We start from the raw sequence: 26,682 nt of genomic DNA on the forward strand, positions 1-26,682 counted from the left end.
ACATGTAATTCTTATCCAAACCCATCAGTAAGTCTGGCTGTGTCCCCATTATTCCACTGTTTGGTTCTCTTTCAATCAGAATATATCAAACAAACACAGTTCTGTAAAAGGCATCGTGAATAGGCCATACAGTCACTAGAGATCACTGCCAAAATAAAGGAAACACCAACATCTTAGTAGGGCGTTGGGCCACCGCGAGCCAGAACAGCTTCAATGCACCTCGGCATAGATTATATATGTGTTTGGAACTCTATTGGAGGGATGATACACCATTCTTCCACATGGAATTCCACCATTTGGTGTTTTGTTGATGGTGGTGGAAAACACTGTCTCAGGCACCGCTTCAGAATCTCCCATAACTTTTCAATTGGGTTGAGATCTGGTGACCATGGCCATGGCATATGGTTTACATAATTGTCATGCTCCACAAACCATTGAAAAATAGCCTTCCCAGCATTTTCATACATGACCCTAAGGATGATGGAATGTTAATTGTTTAATTAAACTCAGGAACCACACCTGTGTGGAAGCACCTTTCAATATACTTTGTATCCCTCATTTACTCAAGTGTTTCCATTATTTTGGCAGTGACCCATATACACAGACTGATGGAAGGCCTTGTTAAAATGTATTTTATTTTTTTAAGGAGCCAATGGGAGGCGTTCAAAACATCTGGATCTCCCATCGGTCACTGTAAATCTTTCTCAGGCCTGCATCATTTACCCAGTGAAACAAACAGTGTCTCTACCAAGAGATTAACCTCCCCAAGGAGTCAATCATTGTTTTACCATAGAGATGAACCACTAGTTTTATGTAGCTCGTTTTACAGGCCCTGGGGAATATAGTTCAGAACTGGCACTGTTGTAGCATAATCGTATACTCTTCGCTGTGGTACTGTCCACCAGAGGCAGACCCAAGACAAGACTCTCTAGAGATGTTCTTAACACAGTTCTTGCGAGAATGGCCACAAAGAGTCCGTTTGATTTGGCCCATATATATATATGGTGTAAATACCTGTTGGAGCCTTATAAATCAGATAGAGGTAATACAAATACACTGCATTCTTATTGAAATGCATTGACCAAATGTATATTGATCATAATAAAAGTGTGATTCCAATCTGCAATTTGCTTGGTGCTCCACTCATTCAGACAGATGTCACTGATTAACTCAAACTCTATCAAGTTTGCACACGACAACAGGGGTAGGCCTGATCACCAACAACGATGAGACAGCCTACAGAAAATATGTTAGTGCCCCCAGGAGCCTGAAGAAATTAATCAGGGCCCATAAGATCCTCACAAACATCTACAGATGCACCATCGAGAGCATTCTGTCAGGCTGCATCACAGCCTGGTATGGCAACTGCACCGCCCGCAACCACATGGCTTTCCAGAGGGTGGTGCGGTCAGCCCAACGCATTACCAGAGGCACACTGCCTGCCCCCCAGGACATCTACAGTACCCGGTGTCATAGGAAGGCCAAGAAGATCACCAAGAACTTCATCCACTTGAGCCACAGCCTGTTCACCCTGCTGCCAACTAGCAGACCAAGAGCCTGAAAAACAGCTTCTGGGTCATTCCGTGAAATGAGTTCCTTTTGCATGACATATATAGAGAAGGTAACCAGGGAGGTGATGGAGTCCAGGTGAGTCTGATGACGTGCAGGTGCGCATAATGATGGTGACAGGTGTGCGCCATAACAACCAGCCTGGTGACCTAGAGGCCGGAGAGGGAGCACACGTGACAGTACCCCCTCACCGAAGCGCGGCTCCGGCCGCAGGACACCGACCAAAATGACGATCCGGGGGATCAGGAGCGGACACCTCTGCAGAGGCGCGGGAAACCTGTCAATCTGGCTGAGACGCAGGAGCATGGCGACCTAGAGCGCATACCTGACGGTACCCCCTCCCTGGAGCGTCCGGCACCAGCCACAGGACACCAACCCAAGGGACGATCTCGGGGATCAGGAGCGGACCGGTCACCCCTGCTGATGCAGGGTAACCTGTCGCCGTCTGGGACGCGGGAACCCGACGATCCGATGGAGGCAGGGGAGCCGGCTGTACATATTACCTCGACTAACCGGTGCTCCCCCACATTGACTCTGTACCGGTACACCCTTTGTATAGCCTTGCTATTGTCATTTTACTGCTGCTCTTTAATTTCTTTTTGTTGTTGTATTTTTTTTTAAACTGCATTGTTGGTTAGGGCTTGTAAGTAAGCATTTCACTGTAAGGTCTACTACACCTGTTTTATTCGGCGCATGTGACAAATAAGATTTGATTTGATCACAATTTAGTAGCCATATCTAGGAAAATCAAAGTTCCAAAGGCTGGGCCTAATATAGTGTAATGTACATCCCTAGCTAACGTACATCCCTCCTCCCTACTTTACACTCCCTGCTATATTGTGGATAAAGTTATCTGTCTAACAGAACACAGAGGGTGTTATTTAATGGAAGCCTCTCCAACATAATCCAGGTAAAATCAGGAATTACCCAGGGCAGCTGTCTAGGCCCCTTACTTTTTTCAATCTTAACTAATGACATGCCACTGGCATTGAGTAAAGCCAGTGTGTCTATGTATGCGGATGCCTCAATACCATACATGTCAGCTACTACAGCGAGTGAAATCACTGCAACACTTAACAAAAACCTGCAGTTAATTTCAGAATGGGTGGCAAGGAAGAACTTAGACCTAAATATTTCAAAAACTAAAAGCATTGTATTTGGGACAAATCATTCACTAAACCCTAAATCTTGTAATAAATAATGTGTTAATTGAGAAAGTTGAGGTGACTAAACTGCTTGGAGTAACCCTGGATTGTAAACTGTCATGGTCAAAACATGCTGATAAAACAGTAGCTGAGATGGGGAGAAGTCTGTCCATAATAAAGAGCACTCTGCCTTTTTAACAACACTATGAACTAGGCAGGACCTACAGGCCCTAGTTTTGTCGCACCTGGACTACTGTTCAGTTGTGTGTCACAAAGAGGGACCTCGGAAAATTTCAATTGGCTCAGAACAGGTCAGCACAACTGGCCCTTAAATGTACACTGAGAGCTAACATTAATAATATGCATGTAAATCTAAATGGCTCAAAGTGGAGGAGAGATTGACTTCATCACGACTTGTTTTTGTAAGAAGTGTTGACATGCTGAAAGCACCAAGGTGTCTGTTTAAACTACTAGCAGACACCTCGGACACCCATGCATACCCCACAAGACATGCCACCAGAGGTCTCTTCACAATGCCCAAGTCCAGAACAGACTATGGGAGGCACACAGTACTACATAGAGCCATGACTACATGGAACTCTATTCCACATCAGGTAACTGATGCAAGCAGCAGAATTTGATTTTAAAAAATGGAACAGGGAGGACTGTGTAGAGACACACACACCAGGCACAGACACACATACACATGATAAGACACACACTCTAAACACACACACACATACACATGGATTTTCTATTGTAGATATGTGATAGTAGAGTAGTGGCCTGAGGAAACACACTTAATGTGTTGTGAAAGGTGTTATGAAATGTAATGTCATGTAATATTTTCAATTGTATATCACTGCCTTAATGTTTATGGACCCCAGGAAGAGTAGCTGCTGCCGTGGCACCAGCTAATGGGGATCCTTAATAAATACAAATACAAATGAAGCTGCCACGGTTTGAACCAGGCCATTTCCGGTCACGTGACCGGATGAAGCCGTGAGGGAAGCATGGCCTGCTCAAAACAAACAGTAATCTGCAGCACTCGGTCATATTGTCATCCAGGGCCGGTGCTAGCCTTTTGGAGACCCTAAGCGAAAGATAATATGTTTGCAGTGTTACAGCTAATTTCCTGCAATTCCCATTTTGCAATGGGGTAGAGAGACATTATTTCAGTTTTAAACCTAATTTCTGGCAATTCTACACATTTTGCCTAGACGTATGCCATGTTAATGATATCAGAGTGAGCGTGACTAACAAAAAATCAATGTGGGCCCCCTGGAGGTCAGGGCCCCTGGACATGTGCTCTGCATGCCGCCTGGTTGGTATTTAATGATGTCTGAGTGAGTGTGACTAACAAAAAAATCCACGTGGGCCCCGGCATGTGCCCTGCATGCCTATTTGGTATTCGGACATGATTACTACAAGTTTAGATAGCTGGCTAGACTAATTTACCAATCAAAAAATTGTTAGCTGACATGGCTAATTGAGTGACTGTCAGTGACTGACATAACAAGAGAAAAAATGCTGATGCACAACCATGTGCAACCACTTATGCCTGGAGCAGGCCCTGTTGTCAACAATACAGCATGGTGCATCGTTCAGAAACATGCATCTATTTTCATTGGGAAGGCAGATAAAGATGTTTTATTTAAAGCAATCACTTTATCGAAATAATCAAACTCATTACTCCAAGTACTTAATGGTGCAATATGCAGAAATCGCTCAGCCATTTCCTGGATGCAAAAATTCGAATAGTTCGACTAATTTCATTTTGTGACAAAAAAAGCAATGCATAATGTAGAGAATCATGGTACCATCTAAACCGCTGTGAAATATATTTTCAATAACCAAAAATGCTGTCTTTTCAGCTAGTTGAAGATGGTGTACAAATCCGAAAGTAAAAGATGCAAAAACGAAACTTAAGATCTGGAAATTGCACACATAGAACAGATCTTCTTAGACTTGCTTTCAATGAGAATGACAGATCTATAACTCACATTTCTATGTAAATATTACATATTGCAGCTTTTACCTGTCACTTTTCTTTTGAGCCGACTTCCCCGTCTGCCAGAACGGGGCACCCGGCTCACGCCCGGAGGAAGCCCGGTTCAAAATCGAATGTATTCAATGTTAACCCGGTTCACCCGGGGAATTAATCGAATCCCCTAATTGATCCTTGCGTGTCATGAGTCTTAGATTGGATTGGTACATTGGCATGTCAATCAAACGTGTCTACCACTCACCCCGAAGTAACGAAAAGAAGAGCCTCATCTGGAGGTAGAAACAGATTTACCGAAAATCACGAGTAACGTCGTTACCAATATTTATGCCACACATTTTTATTTTAACGTTGTAGAAACACTGGGTAATTCGGATTCAAGGTAACGTTTGGGTTGTTCCTGTCGCTCCTTGTCTACAGGGGCTTGGAATAAGCCGGGCTCGGATTGTCTGCTGCAACTGAACTGTCTGCCTGGACTCAGCAATAAGAAGTCAGCTGTTAGTTATAGCTACCGGCATTTAGCTTAAGGAACGTTATTGGTAGATTTTAGCCGCCATTACTTTATCCGTCTAATACGAAGGCGAAATACTTCGGATATTTAATTAGATGTTTCTTCTTTCCTCGAAACCAACTGGCTAGTTCGGTAGTTAGCTAATCTAGCTAGCTAGCGTAACAAGTCCCAGACCACCCATTAATTATATGCTAACGTTTGCTGGCTGGTGGTGTACTATACATCGCCTGTTCGCTGATCAGCTAAGTTTTTGATCGGATATTGATTGGATATACCACTAGCTGGCGGGGTTTGGTCGCTACCCTGGCAAAGAAACGAGCGAAAAGGAGGAGGCGAAATAAAGAGAACAGGGGGAGGACAGCGAGGGAACAAACTATAGTAACATTACTGTAGCTAACTACTAACGTTATCATTTGTGGCATCCATTTATTAGCCATCGAGCTAATTTGTCAGCTTGGTATAGCAGCAGTTAGCTATCTAGTTACCCAACTTGACAGCTCAGATATCATAAACGAACGTTAACGTCACTGGGGTTATATTGCTTTCTTTACACAACAAGACCGGCCTTCCATCGACAGTGTCACTACGTTACTTGCTTGAACATTTGTGTTAGCTAGCTAAGCAAATTTGCAACCTCCCGCTAACTGTTTATCAATGTCAGCAAGCTAACCCAGTTTTGTGAAGCTGTTGTAAGTGTCAGCTATCTCCCCCCAGTAGGAGCTGTAGCGTGCAACACATGGACGGCTATTGAATTCATATATTTTTTTGTACGAAAAACACAGTATACCTGAACATCTTTCTAGTTAGATAGCACCATCGAAAAACAGTCATGAGTATCGAGATACCGGTGGGATTGACGGAATTGCTGCAAGGCTACACTGTGGAGGTGCTTCGACAAAGGCCAACAGACCTAGTGGAATTCGCCGTGCAATATTTCACGCGCTTGCGGGACACCAGAAGCCAAGATGGGGGCGGTGCTGCTGTCAAGCTCGGGAAGGGAGTGGTGTTCGATGGGGAGCCGATGCAAACAGAGTCAAATGGCGACGATGAAGACGGGTCCGATGAGTCTGATTTCGAGCGTAAGTTGCAGCCTGATGAGGCCGATTCACTTAATCATTCCCCAAACTGAATACAATCATGCGTAGTTGGTTATTTGAAACTGATTTGATAGGGTTGAGTACAGATGGATTGGACTGTCTGCACACCCAGTAGCACTCCAGGACAGGAGTTGGTGAACCCTAACTAAACTAGTAAGACTTATGGCTGCAATCCTGTCTGTGACGTTATATAGGTTAGACATGTTATATCAGATGCCTGCTGATCTTACTGTTTAATGTCCTCAATGATGACATAAGTGCATTCACCACATACCCAAGCCATGAAAACCCTATTTACAGAAACAAGATGTGACCAGCATAACATCTGCCAGCCCAGGCTGTTCCCGGACATAAGATGCCAGGAAGTCCGCTGCTCTCTGCAGGCTGAGAGAGCAACGTGACCCAGATCGCATTGCTTTTCAGGGGCTGTTTTGTTATGAATGGACGTTCTGTTTTTGTCAATGAGCTCCGGTCTGTGATCACAGCAATTCCTAAATGTGTTTTCATTGGCTGGGGAATGACTTGGAATTCAGTTTAATCTCTGGCTGTATTTGGCGGTTGTGAGATTGCAATTACCTCATTGGTTTTATGTGTGGGGTGTGTGCAAACAGATCTGTAATGACAATCACATCTATTTGAATTCCGCTCTTAGTGGGGAAACCATCTCATGCATAACACAACTCCTCTCATACCCCCGAGAGGCAGACACTGACCCACTAGGACATTTCTTAATGTTATTGGTGTATTATAGCAGACTGTTTGTCCTCATGATAGGGTTCCCATCGTCGAACTTGATGTACTGAGGATAATCAAGTTTTGTAGCATGTTTGTGCAAGTGACCGTAGCTGAAGTAATATTCAGCTCCATAGTTGAAAGGGGCTATTCTGCGATTGCTACATAAATTTTCTGACTTAAATTCATACATTCTTGAAGACTAAAACATATAAATGCCTCATTAGATTAGTTAAATTGTGTAACCCCGTCAGAACCCCAAATATAAGCTTGTTTTACTCCTTCGTGAACAAAGTAATTGTAATTAAACATTGTATACTGTAGCCTCAGCACATGGTTAAAACTGTCATTTTGATCTCATGGATGGTCAGTCCTTGTGTTCATAGCTATGTCTGTGCTTACATTTCTCCAGCCCTGTCCCTTAGCTATTTACCAAATCAGTGGAGGTGTGACCGCTTTGTTATTCTTTGAACTGTAGATTTCCCCTTTTAAGCTACTTAAATTAATTAAGGTATAGTTTTGAAAACAAACTGTTGCATCAATCCTATTTCCCTTGAAGTAGAAGTGCCATTAGGGCTCATTTGAACCAATTGCCTATCTTTTGCACATTTCATTTTTTCCTCAGTGACCTTGGACTGGGAGATGAAGAGGAATAGATGAGCTCTAAAGAGGGGGAGGATAGAACTGGGGGGTGTATTGAGAGTAGACGCCGACCAATTATGATTTTTCAACGCCGATACCGATTATTGGAGCACCCAAAAAAGCCGATACCGATTAATCGGCCGATTTTTATATATATTTGTAATAATGACAATTACAACAATACTGAATTAACTTAATTTAACTTAATATAATACATAAATAAAATCAATTTAGTCTCGAATAAATAATGGAACATGTTCAATTTGGTTTAAATAATGCAAAAACAAAGTGTTGGAGAAGAAAGTAAAAGTGCAATATGTGCCATGTAAAAAAGCTAACGTTTAAGTTCCTTGCTCAGAACATATTTATTTCACCTTTATTTAACCAGGTAGGCAAATTGAGAACACGTTCTCATTTACAATTGCGACCTGGCCAAGATAAAGCAAAGCAGTTCGACACATACAACAACACATAGTTACACATGGAGTAAAACAAACATACAGTCAATAATACAGTGAAAAATAAGTCTATATACAATGTGAGCAAGTGAGGTGAGATAAGGGAGGTGAAGGCAAACAAAATATATATATATATATATATAAATAAAAATATAAAAAAGGCCATGGTGGCGAAGTAAATACAATATAGCAAGTAAAAAAAACACTGGAATGGTTGGTTTGCAGTGGAAGAAAGTGTAAAGTAGAGATAGAAATAATGGGGTGCAAAGGAGCAAAATAAATAAATAAATACAGGAGGTAAAGAGGTAGTTGTTTGGGCTAAATTATAGATGGGCTATGTACAGGTGCAGTAATCTATGAGCTGCTCTGACAGCTGGTGCTTAAAGCTAGTGAGGGAGATAAGTGTTTCCAGTTTCAGAGATTTTTGTAGTTCGTTCCAGTCATTGGCAGCAGAGAACTGGAAGGAGAGGCGGCCAAAGGAAGAATTGGTTTTGGGGGTGACCAGAGAGATATACCTGCTGGAGCGCGTGCTACAGGTATGTGCTGCTATGGTGACCAGCGAGCTGAGATAAGGGGGGACTTTACCTAGCAGGGTCTTGTAGATGACCTGGAGCCAGTGGGTTTGGCGACGAGTATGAAGCGAGGGCCAGCCAACGAGAGTGTACAGGTCGCAGTGGTGGGTAGTATATGGGGCTTTGGTGACAAAACGGATGGCACTGTGATAGACTGCATCCAATTTATTGAGTAGGGTTTTGGAGGCTATTTTGTAAATGACATCACCGAAGTCGAGGATTGGTAGGATGGTCAGTTTTACAAGGGTATGTTTGGCAGCATGAGTGAAGGATGCTTTGTTGCGGAATAGGAAGCCAATTCTAGATTTAACTTTGGATTGGAGATGTTTGATGTGAGTCTGGAAGGAGAGTTTACAGTCTAACCAGACACCTAGGTATTTGTAGTTGTCCACATATTCTAAGTCAGAGCCGTCCAGAATAGTGATGTTGGACAGGCGTGCAGGTGCAGGCAGCGATCGGTTGAAGAGCATGCATTTAGTTTTACTTGTATTTAAGAGCAATTGGAGGCCACGGAAGGAGAGTTGTACGGCATTGAAGCTCGCCTGGAGGATTGTTAACACAGTGTCCAAAGAAGGGCCAGAAGTATACAGAATAGTGTCGTCTGCGTAGAGGTGGATCAGAGAATCACCAGCAGCAAGAGCGACATCATTGATGTATACAGAGAAGAGAGTCGGTCCAAGAATTGAACCCTGTGGCACCCCCATAGAGACTGCCAGAGGCCCGGACAACAGACCCTCCGATTTGACACACTGAACTCGATCAGAGAAGTAGTTGGTGAACCAGGCGAGGCAATCATTAGAGAAACCAAGGCTGTCGAGTCTGCCGATGAGGATGTGGTGATTGACAGAGTCAAAAGCCTTGGCCAGGTCAATGAATACGGCTGCACAGTACTGTTTCATATCGATGGCGGTTAAGATATCATTTATGACCTTGAGCGTGGCTGAGGTGCACCCATGACCAGCTCTGAAACCAGATTGCATAGCGGAGAAGGTATGGTGGGATTCGAAATGGTCGGTAATCTGTTTGTTGACTTGGCTTTCGAAGACCTTAGAAAGGCAGGGTAGGATAGATATAGGTCTGTAGCTGTTAGGGTCAAGAGTGTCCCCCCCTTTGAAGAGGGGGATAACCGCAGCTGCTTTCCAATCTTTGGGAATCTCAGACGACACGAAAGAGAGGTTGAAAAGGCTAGTAATAGGGGTGGCAACAATTTCAGCAGATAGTTTTAGAAAGAAAGGGTCCAGATTATCTAGCCCGGCTGATTTGTAAGGGTCCAGATTTTGCAGCTCTTTCAGAACATCAGCTGACTGTATTTGGGAGAAAGAGAAATGGGGAAGGCTTGGGCGAGTAGCAGAGGGGAGGGCAGTGCTGTTGACCGGGGTAGGGGTAGCCAGGTGGAAAGCATGGCCAGCCGTAGAAAAATGCTTATTGAAATTCTCAATTATAGTGGATTTGTCGGTGGTGACAGTGTTTCCTATCTTCAGTGCAGTTGGAAGCTGGGAGGAGGTGTTCTTATTCTCCATGGACTTTACAGTGTCCCAGAACTTTTTTGAATTTGTGTTGCAGGAAGCAAATTTCTGCTTGAAAAAGTTAGAAAAGCTACATATGAAAGCTGGTGGTTCCTTTTAACATGAGCCTTCAATATTCCCAGGTAAGAAGTTTTAGGTTGTAGTTATTATAGGACTATTTCTCTCTATACCATTTGTATTTCATATACCTTTGACTATTGGATGTTCTAATTGGTACTTAGTATTGCCAGCCTAATCTCGGGAGTTGATAGGCTTGAAGTCATAAACAGCGCATTGCTTGAAGCACAAATGCAGGAAAGTGCTGTTTGAATGAATGCTTACGAGCCTGCTGGTGCCTACCACCGCTCAGTCAGACTGCTCTATCAAATCATAGACTTAATTATAACATAATAACACACAGAAATACGAGCCTTAGGTCATTAATATGGTCAAATCCGGAAACTATCATCTCGAAAACAAAACGTTTATACTTTCAGTGAAATACGGAACCGTTCCGTATTTTATCTAACGGGTGGCATCCCTAAGTCTAAATATTGCTGTTATTTTGCACAACCATCAATGTTATGTCACAATTATGTATCATTCTGGCAAATTAATTACGGTCTTTGTTAGGAAGAAATGGTCTTCACCCAGTTCGCAACGAGCCAGGTGGCCCAAACTGCTGCATATACCCTGACTCTGCTTGCACAGAACGCAAGAGAAGTGACACAATTTCCCTAGTTAAAATAAATTAATGTTAGCAGGCAATATTAAGTAAATATGCAGGTTTAAAAATATATACTTGTGTATTGATTTTAAGACAGGCATTGATGTTTATGGTTAGGTACACATTGGTGCAACGACAGTGCTTTTTTCGCGAATGCGCTTGTTAAATCACCCGTTTGGCGAAGTAGGCTGTGATTCAATGGTAAATTAACAGGCACCGCATCGATTATATGCAACGCAGGACAAGTTAGATAAACTAGTAATATCATCAACCATGTGTAGTTAACTAGTGATTATGTTAAGGTTGATTGTTTTTTATAAGATATGTTTAATGCTAGCTAGCACCTTACTGTGGCTCCTTGCTGCACTCGCATAACAGGTAGTCAGCCTGCCACGCAGTCTCCTCGTGGAGTGCAATGTAATCGGCCATAATCGGTGTCCAAAAATGCCGATTACCGATTTGTTATGAAAACTTAATCGGCCCTAATTAATCGGGCCGATTAATTATCGGTCGATCGGTCGACCTCTAATTAAGAGAGGGAGTTTGTATAGGCAGAGAAGGAATGGTTTATACTGGCACTTCATAGCTTGTCTGATAGGGCATTATAAGGCCCTGTGAATAGATGAGTCACCTGAATGAAGACATGACAGACAGCAGACCATTGTGAGGTCACTTTGCTTCAGGTTTGCTGTAAACAGATTTTGGATCCCATGAACAGGCCATACAACTCCCAGCTGCATGATTGCCAGGAACATGCCAAAACATTACATTTTCTTTCTGTCACAGAAGTTTGAAAATACACTCTTGGAAATATCCTAGTATTTCTGCATTACATACAAACTTTGAAAAACCCATTCGGGTGCCATTGAGAAGAGAAATGAACAAATGTCAGGTAGTCTTATGTGGCATGGACAGAGATTGGGCCCATATTGTGATACTTTACTATAGCAATCCCCCCCCCCCCCCCCCCCCCCCCCGGCCATCACTAGGGAAAATGTGGTCCCTGTCAGTTGTGCAACAGGTGACCTAATTACCAGTCCAGACTGTGCATTTAGGCTAATCTAATGGATAGCATCCCTTGAGCCACACTCCATACTGGCTTTAAAGCCGCTCCCCGTCTCTCCCTGTGAGTGTGAATGGGGAGGCAAACTAGGCATGCATGCAGTTTACTGCTTCATTTATTAGTCACGTTTTGAAAAGCATCTGAACTTTGGCACTTCCTCATTCCCTGCCCATTTCCTGTGGCAGAAAAATAAGGAAAATTACATCCTCGCTTTTATATGCATTTCACACGGCCCGCTCTCCCATATGCCATTTTTGCCATATGAAGTCACCACGTTGAAAGACGGGCAGTCACCGTGTTTAGTCACTTGGTCGTGGACCTTATGCGGCTTCCCTACACTGCAGGATGTGGAAACCATCCTTTTGGATCATTCTAATAACATATTGTCATGGAATGCATAATAACCTCAGTCTGATATGGCTAACAGTAAGACTGCAAACATTTTCTCTTGTTGCATGCTTTTCTTAACTATCTCACTTAGATAGTTAATAATCTGTCTTTGTGCATCAATTAACCTTTCAGTTGAGGATGCTACCGGTCCACAGTAATATCAACATTGAAATTGAAATCAAATTGAAAACAGACCGTCATGGCTGTCCGTCCCTGACTGTCTTCCATTTTCTCTCTCTCTCCCCTCTCGAACAGGATAGCTTCTCAATCTGATTAGACAAGGTGGTTTAGGGAGAAGATGTCATTTGTACGATTTAACGGGACAAAGGGGCTGTGAGGGTGGGATCACCAGACAGTCGCTGTAAAGATGCTGGGGGGGCCTTCAGGGCCTGGCTCTCTAACAAATAGATTTGTTGGTATTTATTATAGCATTTTATATATGACATATATTTAAAAACAATTTTATTTTTTATGTATGACCTTCTACTAGCAGACGCCTTTATCCCAAGCAACTACATTTTTGACGTATAGGCTACAATACATAAAAATGGTCATGGAAGATGTCTGACACCCCCCACAGAACAAACATAGAACAAATTTGTTGGCTTGTGGTGACCTTGTCCTGTCAGTGCAGAGGGAATACAGACTGGGCCGGCAACCTTGGCGCTGTCCTCACAAACACATTGGAGTGTGAATAAAGTGGACAGGCAGCGACCTTGCCTAATCACACAGTAGATAAAGCGCAGGGGTTCAGTAATAGTTCAGTCCTCAGCCATCCACAAGTGGCTTTGATACAGGCATCTTTGCATAGCTTCAATAATTTATTATCTGAAAGGGCACCAGGGTGGGAAATTAACACACACCAAATGCTGGTAGATTTTGGCGTTGGCTGGTAGAATGTCTATTGCTACCAGCTACATTGGCAGGTGGTCACACAGAGCATTTGCAAGCATTTATTTTTTCTCTCAATCCAAAACCCATATGCAAAAATCAACATTTGTGTGTGTCAGCTCTGGAAGAGAGAATCTCAACAGTACTGTGGTGAAGCGGGTGGCTGGTAAAATTAGACATCCACCAGCCTGGCACCAGCACCACACTCTGATTTTTCAGGAGCAAGTCTAGTCTACACAGCTCTGTAAAGGCCAATATGTTCATATTTGGTTGCTAGGCATTCTGCCCAATCCCATTACCCATCTAGTATTTATTTGATAGTTTACATGCTTTCAATTGTTACACTTTAAACATATGCCTGATAATGTGGGTTCAGGAAGCCTTTGTTACTTTAAATGGGCACAGATAGTGAGTCAGTGCTCTTTGTTACCACCACTACTGTCTCTCTGACCACACACCCTTCCACTGCTCTTCCTCCTAAAGTCTTTCTCTTGCCTTAGGCTATAGCCTTCCATTGGGGAGTTGTTACGTCTTTGGCCAAGGTCCTAGCTAGCGTGTCCGCCATTAAATTGGCACCCAGACAGCTCTGACATATAGGGGCTAACCCATCACTGACAGTCCAGAAGGGGTTAACAACGCAAGCTCTAAACAGGACAAGGCCACTTCTCCTTTTAAGGACTAGTCTGGAGAATGAGAGGGGGGGAAACGTGGAGAGAGGGGACAAGTGAGTGTTGGGTGTAGTAAAGGAGGCAGATTGACAGGGGAGAGGGAAAGCTGGAAAAGACATGGGGAGAAAATATAGTTAATTTCCATGAGTACGACAGTTGAAAGTCAAGCTGAAAATTCAGAGTAATCTCTTGTACCTCAGCACCTCCTCTTGCAAAGAGCAGAAACACAATGTGTGTGTGTAATGTTAATGTTCTCCATCACACAGTGGTAAACTTGTGGTGGGTGTGGGAAAATTAGACCCGTAAGTACATGTTTTTCCCAGTGTTTGGCCTGCCCTAGCAATTTCACTGACATACAATAAGACAAATTATTTTCAGCGGTCCTTGCTAAGCATGTCTCGTTGTACTGTGTGGCTGGGGCCTCTACAATCTGCTACCAAAACATGACAAAGTTATTAAGTCTCTAAAGCAGAACACTGCATGAACACTTGTATATGCTACCTTGCCACACCATCATCCTCATGTTCAGGGAAAATGGTGGACTGCACTGTGTGTGTGTGTGTGGATTTACTCATTACACAAGCCTAGTGACTAGTCCATACAGTGCTGTCGAAGAGTGCTGAGCACTGCATTTTGGGATGTGCCACATTGACTGGTGACGTCTAGCAATATAAATGCACATTGTTGATTGCATGGCGGTCTAGGAGTGAATGCAGACCATGGCAATGCTCCTTGACCCATCATCAGGGCTTTTTGGAACATGTTTGCATTAACATACGTGTGTGTGAGCAAGACCAGGGCTGAAATTGAACAGGTCTCCCTGGAAAACATTTTCAATTGTTAGACTATCCTGGTGAAATAATTTAAAAAATGAAAGGCCTAGCCTATAATCATACAGGGGAAAAACACACACACCCACACACAGATGGGCCCTCTTGAGACAAGCAGTGAGTAGGCTACATCCATGTGTTTAAATAAAAAATAAAGATGGAACATAGACAAGATTAGCCTTAGTTCATACTTCACTGTCTGTGGTTTGGGCACAGAGTTACTTGAATAAGGTAGTCTGTTACTGATGACAGTTGCTTGAAAAATAAAGTAATCAGTAACGTAATCCTTTTCAATTACTCAGAATGAGTAATGTAATCCTATTACATTTGGAATACTTTTGAATTACTTTCACTTTTAACACCCAGACATACTTAAAACATGAATCTAACAACATTTTAAAAATGCTTAGTAACATGAGCATTTCCAAATGGGGACTAGCGTGAGAGTATATCCTATAATTCACACATTCTATTTGATGTGTAAGAGCATAGTCACAGGGCTCCAAACTAACATTTTAAATTGGTGGCACCAGCCCATGACTTGGTTGCGCCACAATTGCAGTGGGGTCACGCAATTGAACACATTTGTAGTCTTTCAAAGTGTTTCATTCACATGTGTACTAGACTACGAAAACGTAATGTTTTAAGAAATAAAGTTGATTCTAACAACATGTTCAGGCACGAATGCATGACACCAGATATCTTGATGTGCAACCTGAACCAGCGTTTGTCATGAATTCGGTGTATGATAACTAGGCAATAAAGGTTCCAGAATTTTTAGATATATTTTTGGGTTCAATAGACATGAATTATTCTACATCTTTTTGGGCACTAATATCACACAGGCTAATTCATTTGGGGTTAATTCACCAGTTGAGGAAGTAGTTAGCTAGATGGCCAACTCAAAATATAGCCTATTACCATAAGAGGCCATCCACACCTGATGGGCGATCAGCAGAACAATAGAATCTTTGAGAGCATGTGATAAGTCTTGATGGTGTGCAAAATGACAGGAATGACAATTTCCTCTTGTCATGAGATGAAGTAATCCCGACACTAATAAGCTGTTTTTAATAATGTAACTGTAATCAGATTTTAGATTTAGTTAATTTTTGTAATCAGATGATGTAATCCCAGTTACATGTAATCCGTTACTACCCAACCCTGCTTGGGCCTCACTGATTATTGGTTAGGAGGCTGTGTCAAAACAATTAGATTAGCAGAAGAGATGTCCTGTATCAGCACAGAGGAGCATCAACAACAAGCTAGCAGACACTATGGCTGCGTCTGAGTTGGCACCCTGTCCACTATGGCTGCGTCAAGGAATTAGTAGCCAATGGCTCGCCAATAATTAAAATGAATAGAACGGGTGTCCCCATTCAAGTCAATGATGGCATAATGGGTGGACCTTGTTCTATTCATTCCATTTCTATGGACTCGCCTTCCAGCTCATCTCTTGCCGCTGTGCCATCTCATATCTCAGACTATATATTTATTAATGTGGTTCCTGAGTTATGATGATACACTTTTCCAGACATTGTGAGATCTGAGCAGTGTGACAGCCTTGACTGCAATAAAGATTGTTTTCATGGGGAGTCAGGTGTATACAGCTGTGGCAGTATCTAAAAGAGAGAGCTCCCTGCCAGGCTAGCCGCCTCTGTTGTTCTTGCTGCTTCCATGGCTGGCTCTGCCCCGGAGGCAAAGTCAGTCATGTTGGTTTGGAGACACAGACGCCCCTGTCCTGTCCCTGCGGTGCTCTAACCATAACAGTATGCCAACACTGAGCACGTGCTGATTTAACCCCCAGTCTCCCCCTACTCCCCCACCCTCCAGCCACACAACTACACTTCCCTTCTCAATGTCCTTGTGTGTTCCTGCTCTGCCCAAATGGCCATTGACACTGGTTGCTGCTTCACAGCCCTGTCTTTATAAACAGTCACTCTGTCTGTGCATATGAGATGATGCTCTGTCATGTTCATGTGGGGCCAAGAGAAACTCTTCTCCAGGCGTTGAGGTCTGATCAACTGCACGGGGGGCTGTCGAAGGCTGCAAGAACGTAACCAGCGAGCACAAACACTTCATTCCTTTTTGCATTTGTTTCCTTTTCCACTTTATCATGGTTTCTTTCTTTTTTTTACAGGGGTGGGCATGAACAAGGAGGGAAAAAGGGAGGGAATAAGAGAGAGTGAGAGACTGACAGACAATGAGTGAGTGGGGATTGAGAGGAGAGAAAGCCGGAGAGAGCAATAGGCGGAAGGGTGAGGGAAGTCTGTTCAACGAACAAGTACCACTTTGATTGTCTTTAGCTCTAGCTGCAATTAGTAAGGCCAGCAGACAGTGATAACGTCTCGTCGTTATGGGAGTGGGTGTTTGGGTAGAGGGGGGACCTATTACTTAGGAAGAAGTGGTTTCAGGAGGGAGAGGTTGTTATGGCAATGAGGTCTTCTTTGTATTTTGTTGTCATGGCAACTTCAGGCACTTGCTATCCCCCACACGTGATGACGGGCAAGAGCACTTCATACACTCTCCTTACACAGCACATGCAAACACGCATGTCCTTGCACAATGACACACTTAGTCTACACTCATCCCCTGGTTCCCACAAATGCACTTTAGTATAATGACACTGAAACAACCATTATGTTAATGTGACTATAGTGTTTCCCCTAGGATTTGTTTGAGCAGCGGTGGCAAAGGTTGGGGGGGGTTCTCTTTGCTGCGGGGGTCCGTGCACATGCCCCCTGGGAAATGTTTATTTGTAGAACGACTGAGGTGACTTTAAAAAAATATATTCTACTCTAAAAATCCATGAAAATGTAATTATGTTAACACCATCTGAAACGTGACACATGCTTGCCACTGCACTGTAGGGAGATGAGGAGCAAGCGGTGGCTGTGCGCTCGAGGCTCTCATTTGCACCAATGCTCGCTCTGTTGGCTAGAAATATGTTGTAACTTGTCACTGATCTTAAAGCGATAGTGCAAGAGTTTGACAATGATGCACTTTTTCTATACTGAACAAAAATATAAATGCAACATGCAACAATTTCAGCGTTTTGACTGAGTTACAATTCATATAAGGAAATCCGTCAATTCAAATAATTTCGTTAGGCCTTAATCTATGTTTTTCACAACTGGGCAGGGGCGTAGCCACTGGGGAGCCATGACCAGCCAATCAGAATTAGTTTTTCCCCACAAAAGGGCTTTATTACAGACAGAAATACTCCTCAGTTTCATCAGCTGTCCATGTGGCTGGTCTCAGACAACCCCGTAGGTGACGAAGACTCATTTTGGAGGTCCTAGGCTGGCGTGGTTACACGTGGTCTGCGGTTGTGAAGCCGGTTGGACGTACTGCCAAATTCTCTAAAACAACATGGTATATGGAGGTGGTATATGGTACAGAAATTAACTTTTAATTCCCTGGCCCACAGCTCTGGTGGACATTCCCGCAGTCAGCATGCCAATTGCACGCTCCCTCAACTTGAGGTATCTTTGGCATTGTGGTGTTTGACAAAACTGCACATCTTAGTGGCCTTTTATTTTCCCCTGCACAAGGTGCACCTGTGTAATGGTCATGCCATTTTTAATCAGCTTCAAAATCCATAAAAGAGCTGTTAAATTCAACTTTTGTGTATTATTTTGTCTGGCTTTATTGCAGTGTAGAAGATGTGTTTGAGTTGTTTTTCTCTGCCGTTTCAAGAGTGCTAGCGATGTCAGAGGTCGTAACCACAGGCTCTACAGTTGCAGCGAAGTGTGAACTGTGAACAGGAGAGAGTGTTAACCAACTCTCTCCCTCCCTTTCTCCCTCCCTCTCTCCAGCCCCTCCTCCCAGCAGATATAACCGGAGAGTGTCAGGTAAGTCCTGTTTGATGTCACTACTCACTAATGCACTGTTATTCAAACTTTTTCAGCAGGGACCCAGTTTTTTTTTTTTTCGTCCAATTTTCTTGGTACCCCATTTTTCTCGCCAGTATAGCTGGCGTCTCCACCTCAATTCTAATGGCACAACCTTAAAATCTGTAAATTGTTGTTTTCACATCAACAAATAAACTTCAGTTCATTAGGCTACACTTTAATCTCTCTAGAACCAAAACATACATTTACTCAATATTTTTATTTTTCAAATGATCTTTCTCAGGAAAAATGATTCACACCCCTTTACGTTTTCCACATTTTTGTAACTGATCTACACGCAATACCCCATAATGTCAAAGTGGAATTTTGTTTGTAGAAATGTTTTTTAAATTAATAATACATTTTAAAAATCAAATGTTTTGTCAATAAGTATTCAACCCATTTTTTTTTAATGGCAAGCAAGCCTAAATAAATTCACGAGTAGAAATGTTCTTAACAAATCACATAAGTTGCATGTACTCATTCCATCTTTCAATAATAGTTAACATGATTAATCATTAATCATGGCTGTCAAGCTATGATCAACAATCAACTTGACAGCTTGAATTTTTTTAAAGAATAATGGGCAAATATTGTTCAATTCAGGTGTGCAAAGCCCTTAGACTTTCCCAAGAACACTCACAGCTCTAATCGCAGCCAAAGGTGGCGCTTCAAAGTATTGACTCAGGTGTGAATGCTTATGTAAATGAGATGTTTCTGCATTTTCATGTTCAAGAAATTTGACATTTCTACAAATGTGTTTTCACTTTGTCATTATAGGGTATAGTGTGTAGATAGGTGAGAACAAACATCTATTTAATCCATTTTGAATTCCGGCTGTAACAGTGGAATAAGTCAAGGGGTATGAATACTTTCTGAAGGCACTGTATAACTTTTTTTGCCTACCCCACTGCAATTCCGGGGGTCACCCACCCGACTTTGAATAGTACTGCCCCAATATAATCTGCAGCCGCGATGTTTGTTTGCATATTAAGTGTTTGTGCTTTGATCTGGTGTCATCTTACCTGCCCTCTTTATAACTGCTTGGTGTTGACACTAAGTTACTGGTTGTCTTAATGTATCACTGAACACTGATAACTAGTAGGTGTGTGTCACACTGATATTAGTCCCCTGGAGCGTGGTTTACAATGTTTTCCCTCAGTGTCCAGCACACCGAGTAATCCCTTACTATGAGTCTTTAGGTGTGTTGATTCTGGTCCTAATATTGTGCCCCCAGGCCCGTATGTGTTACAGTATAAGTTAGAACTCTTTGCCCCACCATGTTCAAATTTAAGTGTTACGGTAATATTGTTCCCCCAGTATGTGTTAAAGATTACCCCCCAAGCATCTGTTAGTCTAAGTGGTAATAGATGGCAATAGTAATGGCATATTTTTGTAGGCACTAACTCCGCCATGGCTCGTTGGCCAAAGCCTATTGGGAAATGAATGGCGTTTTTGTATGAACGCCGGAAATAAGGTCTCTGTGGTAACACAGGCTTAGGAGATCTTACTTTTTGTACATTTTGAATAATTGATGTAATCAAAACTTTAAGCACATGCAGCACATAAAGGTCATGTTAACTGACTGATATTATCTCATAAAACAAAACATATAACATCTAAGCTTGTGTTAACCTCAGACTTTATTTTCAGCATTTATCCCAAAATCCCATTCTGTCACCATTCATTTCCACCATAGGAATGGCTGAACAAACCAGAGGTAACTCAGTTTTTTAGGACTACAAGCTGGCTATCTCTGTTTACCCCCCAAGTGTTTGTTACAATCTAAGTGTTCTCACGCCAGTGTGCGCGGAGGCCTTTAACCCAGACGACGATGACGAGGTGGAGGAGCCGAGGGTGGTGCATCCTAAAACAGACGTGCAGCGCTGTCGACTGCAGGACGCCTGCAAAGATATTCTACTGTTCAAGACCCTGGAACAGGTAGAAAAGATGAGACAGAAGTTTTAACCACACAGTGACAGGAAACCCCAACAGGCTATTAGAGTGTAACGGGCCACACCGTCGTATGCACTTCTGTTCTAATGGGTTGTAGATCACATTGACTCATAAAAGGTTAAGGTTTCCTGGTCTTTACTGACTGGTACACTCAGTAATACACAAGCTGCCAGACAGGCACAACTCACTCTGTCCATTATTAAGTTGAGTAGTTTTTTCTGTCTTTGTTCTCAATCATCCTCGTTCCCTCCTCCTGCTGCCCTCTCCTCCCTCACAGGAACAGATCTCAGAAGTCCTGGACGCCATGTTTGAACTGCGCGTCCAGCCCCAGGAGCATGTCATCGACCAGGGAGACGATGGAGACAACTTCTACGTGATCGAGAGGTGTGTGTGCGTGCACGGTTTCGTCAGAATCGTTACAATCAAGGCATTCACTAGAAAGCAGCGTTCATACCAAACATACCACAATACAATTGGCCGTCTCACAACAAGTCCCCCCTGAGCCTTATTTTACTAGTTGTTGTTTCCGCCATGTGTCCTGGGCCTAGGCTTCATGGGTGTTTCCCAAATGGCACCCTATTCCCTATATAGTGAACAACTTTTGACCAGAGCCCTGTGGGCCCTGATCAAAAAAAGTGGACTACATGGGGAATAGGGTGCCATTTTGACACAGCGTATCAGTGGGCTTATTCTCTGCACCTTAAGCTCCCTCCTCAGTCATGCTAGTGCCTCACCCTGAGAGGCTTAGGGCTAGATGCACGTCATAAGCATGTTAAAACCTATTCCCTCCCTGTGTGTTGCCTTGCAAAGCCTCATGGGAAACCCCCTGGTCACCTACATAGCCAAGTGATCATCATACTAATCCCCCCAAACAAAGTTAATGCTCACTGGCAACCACAGCACAATGCAACCCAGGCAGCCAATCAGATGGTGTATCATCCAAAAATACCAAATAAATTCCCAGATCTGAGCTCCTCGTGCTGTTAGTCCCTCTCCCCCTGGTTGGTTAATCCCAAGAGTAGAGCCCAATACTCCAATTATTTTTTACAAAGAAATCACTAACTGCAGCAGATTTAGATCAGTGATCAACTTTATTATAGATGAAGATTAGTCTGCAAATATCTCCTATGTTATTACTATACACAATACATTTTGTAGAGCTCAAATATTATTAGAGCATTCTTCATTTCTCTCCCTCCCCCTCTTCTTCTTCTTCCAGAGGAATCTATGACATAGTGGTACTGATTGATGGCGTAGGAAAGTGTGTGGGCCAGTATGACAACAAGGGCAGCTTCGGGGAGTTGGCACTGATGTACAACACCCCCCGTGCTGCCACCATCATTGCCACCCAGGAGGGGGCGCTCTGGGGCCTGGTGAGACTCATGCACACACACACTGGCCTGACCCTCTGACCTCTAGTTCACTGCTGTGCTCTGCCACAGCACCTCCCTGTGGACACTAGGGAGAATGGTAAACATAATGGCATTACAGATACAAGATTTACCACAGAGTTTCTAAACCCAGACATCGCAAGATTTCCGTGAACGCTTGCCAAACAAACCGGGACAGTTTTTGGGGTTTGAAAAGTCAATGAGAGAAGTGAAAAATAGTTCCTTATTTGTACATTTTCTCAATCTAAAGGCACAACCTAGATTTGAGCCAATGTCTTAAGTAGTTGAATATGTTAGTACTCCAACCTCGTGAGAGTGACAAACTGACACCTATTTTTCATTTTTGTCAAACTACTTCATATCGATATAAAAATAGTTTTACTGCTTGCACATGCTCAGTTCAGCGCGAGACGACCGTTAGACCCGATGCCGTGTTTCTACTCATAAGCTTAGCTAGCCAATGTCGCCATGACATCGCCGACAAGTCTGATTGCGATTTCTGTTGGAGAAGCAGTTTTAGCCCATCTTGATTCTGTACTGTCTTTGGATTTCCTGTTTTGTTCTGTGTTTTTAAAGACCCACTCCAGCTATTTCTTTACTTTTCCCATTCAGGTGATACATTGGGTGCCAGGGAGGCTGTTGTGGGTCTTTAATGTGTAGGAGATAGATCTTAGATTTTGTGCTTTGAGATTCTTTGGTCTTTAAGACTCTTTATGTAATGAAAAGTGCTATAAAAGTTTAATAAATGATTTATTATTAAAATTATTAATCATGATGGTAAATATTATAGAAGATTAGTACATCTATCCATACCTTTCGTCTGTTAGATATGTAACCTATAGCAGGAGAATGAAACAGTTTGTTTCGGTGTGATTGTGTTATCCTGTCTGTGTGCACTACCAGGACCGGGCTACGTTCCGTAGGCTCATTGTGAAGAACAACGCCAAAAAGAGGAGGCTGTACGAGCAATTTGTCGAGTCTGTTCCCCTACTGAAGTCTCTGGAGGTGAGGGGGGAGGGGAAAGGGAGGAAGTTGAGGAAGCTCGACAGTGAAAAATGTAGGACTGATATTAATATCTCCCTTTGCTTTTCCTTATCAAACTTCTCTCTCAGTTATCTGAGAGGATGAAGATTGTGGATGTATTAGGAATGAAGACGTTTTCTGATGAAGAACGCATCATCATGCAGGTAGGATGTTCTCCAAGATTCTCTTGGTATTACTGTAAAGCTTACTAGTAATGATGACCATGGACAATTGTAAACGGTTTGTGTTGCTGTGTAGGGGGACAGGGCAGATTGTTTCTACATTGTGGAGTCCGGAGACGTGAAGATAATGATGAAGAGCAAAGTAAGAGTAATTGTTTTCTCCTGTCATTTCTGCCTCATCACCAGAGAATGTGGAAAAAGTGGCTTTATTTTATGTTCATGTCACCCTGTGTTTTTCTCTTTTTCCTCATATGTACTGCTTAACCCTGCACCCAAACACAAAGATGGTATGACTAATAATCTGAATTATAATCATATTATTAATATGAATAGTAATAATAAAAGTTGAGCATGGCGTACCTTAAAAAAAATCTGCAACATTTAGTGATTCGAATCAGAATATTTGTAAAATCTACAATCCACAAAATGTTGTGTCCCCCCCCCCCCCAAAAATCGTATTTAAGCTAGCTAACAAACTATGGTTCCTAACGTTAGCTAGCACTAGACGGCTGTACCTGCATCAGAACTCCTTCTCATCCTAATAGTTTCTCCATCTGATTTCTTAGTAAATGGTGTGGCAGCACTTTGTTTATAAAACCGAACAGTGTAAGACAAAGTTTTACACTGAGGCTTTTTCATTTTTAGAATGCATTGATGTGCTGCTTTAAGTCTGTATTTCCATTCTTGTGCGTTTGTTATTTTTTGCTGTCTTGTGTATTAGCTGGTGCAATTAAATTGATTTAAAAAAGTACTATCTTATATCCATGACAAAGCAAAACTAATTTTCTCATGGCTCTATCCAGACCTGGGTTCAAATAATATTTAGGTTATTTCAATTACTTTCAAATACATTTTGAAGTAGTTTGGATATTTTTTCTCAGAAAATACAAGTAGTTGAATATTGGGATGTATTTTCAAATATTTAATACTCCATGTATTTGAACCCAGGTCTGTTTGTTCCTAGGGGTATTTGAAAAAATGTATTTGGAGAAAAGTATTTGAAAATAGTTTTAGGATAGTTATTTGAAAATACTTCAAATAGAAGTAGCTGATCTGGCCACATTTATTTATTTGAAAATACACCAAGTATTTAAATAACATACTTAAATACGCATGTATTAGTGAACAACATGTTTGGGCTTCCTTGGCACTTCGTGGCTCGTGTGCCATGATAAAACATTTTGTGAATTTTGAAATCAGCAACCAGTCATTTGAATCGGCGGCAAATTATTAAAATCATCGTAAACAAAATCAGCCCCAACCCATCCTGTCCTCTCCTTTTTCTGTACCCTGCTCTCACTCCCCCTCTCTCCCCCAGACAAAGGTGAACCAGGAGGATAATGTGGAGGTGGAGATCACCCGCTGTAGCAGGGGTCAGTACTTTGGGGAGCTGGCACTGGTCACCAACAAGCCCCGCGCTGCATCAGCGTATGCTGTGGGAGAGGTCAAGTGCTTGGGTAAGGCCACTTAAACTGACACACATATGTGTAGATGTATTATTTTAAAGGCCCTGGGCTCTGAGTGGGTGTTCATCAGTGTGACAGAGTGGTATTTTCCCTGAATCTCTTAACTGCAGATTACTGGCTTGTAAGTGTTCTAGATGAGTATCTCTCCTTCACTGTCTCTCAGTACCTAATGCAGAGATGTTTCCCTCAGACAAACAGGTGTTAGTGTGATGCTCTCATAGTGATAGATAGTCATCTCTCTTATGACTTCAAAGTGTACACACATCTAACAATTCTACAGGTGTAGAGTGCAAAAATGTTAATTTGAAAGTAGTGTGCTCTACTGTAGTTTTATCTCAGTGTTTTGACTGGAAGGTCTAAATCCGGCTCAACCCATGTGGTGGTTAAAAGCTAAGCATGGCAAAGAACTTTTGGAAATAAACTATACAGGAGCATAGGCTACAACAGTGCATTTCTATTTCTTTACCAGTACACACTATTCATAAAGCATCTCAGAGTAGGAGTGTCAATCTAGAATCAGTGTTGCTTTTTACATCCTAATGAATAAGATGACATGGACAGGGGGCACCTGATCCTAGATCAGCGCTGTTTCTCCGAGACACCTTATGATTACGGGCCCATCTATCTGTTGTGCAGCTGTGTGAGTGATTCTGTCTGTGTTTTTCAGTAATAGACATTCAGGCGTTTGAGCGTCTGCTGGGTTCCTGTAAGGAGATCATGAAGAGGAACATCACCCACTACGAGGAACAGCTGGTGGCTCTGTTCGGCTCCAGCATGGACCTGAAATGACCACCCTTCTCCGTGCCTTACACACACGCTCACATATGCGCAAATTTACATTGATGAACAGATACATAGACATTGAGACACGCCCACTTACACCCTGACACATTTTCTAGCTTAACACACTCCTTTGTAATCTCACGCATAGGTACACACACTTTCTACTCACCCCTAAATATCACACACACACAGACATTCTCAGTTGCTTGAACCTGCTCCAGCCAATTGAAAAAGCAACGTCCCTGCTGTTACCACTCTAACGCCACCACAGCTCAGCAAGGGCATCACACACACATACAGGCTTGCCCTTTTCTCACACACACACACACAAACCTCAGCCAAGGACACATGCACACACAGACACCTGGTGAAAAAGAAACAAATTAAAAAGTTTAAAATGCCCCCAAAAATGAAAAGGTTTAAAGAGAAGTTTTAGAAACATTTTATGAAGATGAACAGAAGCTTTGATAAAATATTATTTCAATAAAAAGTGTTTCCTCTTTGGGGTTGAGTCCTTTCTGAAAGCTCTCCTACTGTTGATTGATTCAGTGCCGGTGATTACCACAGAATACCCTATGTTTCAGGGCTATTGTTGTTATCATTAACTCCACACATGTATTGATTCATGTATTATTATATATTCATTTTGTTTTACTTTGACCTATTCAGATAAAGTACCATCTCTGACAATGTAAAAGAAAAATATAGTGCTTATTTCTCCTTGATCATTCTGAATGAGTTGTCCTGGATAAGAATAAAGCAAACATTTTGTTAAACTGCCCTGTCTTTATTATATTGCTGTTTATCAGTGTGTTGGTGGTTTTAAGGGATAGTTTGAGGCTGCAGGCAGTTTTCTCACTGGCTTTCCAGTTCTCATTCTCTATCCCTGACTAAAGTTGGGGTGAAAATATACATTTAATTAATGTTATGGTTTCCTGGCTATGGAAGAGTTATTGTTCAATGCAGGGGGGGCATCAACCCCTATTTAACCCTGAATAAGTGAAAGTCATATCCATGAAATACATCCTCCAATGATTTCTGAACGTTTCCTTTTGAAAAACGATATTCCAAGCATGTGTACACACTAAAGGGTAAAAAACGTTGAGCAAAATATATATATATATTTTTTTAGACACAACGGCAAACTTCAAGGAGTTGGTCTGATACTATGTCATCAGTCTCC

At 42.4% G+C, this 26,682-nt stretch overlaps 1 protein-coding gene across 1 annotated transcript; it reads left to right on the forward strand.

The window, feature by feature from the left end:
• The first annotated feature begins 4,974 nt into the window (after positions 1–4,974).
• On the forward strand, positions 4,975–26,275 carry LOC139542716 (cAMP-dependent protein kinase type II-alpha regulatory subunit-like). Its single transcript, XM_071348488.1, has 10 exons — positions 4,975–6,309; positions 18,624–18,659; positions 20,503–20,639; positions 20,932–21,038; positions 21,874–22,027; positions 22,949–23,050; positions 23,158–23,232; positions 23,327–23,392; positions 24,569–24,707; positions 25,384–26,275. The coding sequence occupies exons 1-10, from the start codon at positions 6,060–6,062 to the stop codon at positions 25,503–25,505; spliced, it is 1,188 nt and encodes a 395-aa protein (XP_071204589.1). The 5' UTR covers positions 4,975–6,059; the 3' UTR covers positions 25,506–26,275.
• The last annotated feature ends 407 nt before the right edge of the window (positions 26,276–26,682 follow it).

This window comes from Salvelinus alpinus, chromosome 17 (genome assembly GCF_045679555.1).
Source record: "Salvelinus alpinus chromosome 17, SLU_Salpinus.1, whole genome shotgun sequence".
Taxonomy (NCBI): Eukaryota; Metazoa; Chordata; class Actinopteri; order Salmoniformes; family Salmonidae; genus Salvelinus; species Salvelinus alpinus.

Bases quoted from the DNA above. Each gene is read 5' to 3' on its own strand.
- LOC139542716 (XM_071348488.1), top strand. From the start codon at position 6,060: ATGAGTATCGAGATACCGGTGGGATTGACGGAATTGCTGCAAGGCTAC. The intron at 23,233-23,326 runs GTAGGATGTTCT...GTTGCTGTGTAG, and splicing joins AAGAACGCATCATCATGCAG to GGGGACAGGGCAGATTGTTT. The intron at 24,708-25,383 runs GTAAGGCCACTT...TGTGTTTTTCAG, and splicing joins GGGAGAGGTCAAGTGCTTGG to TAATAGACATTCAGGCGTTT.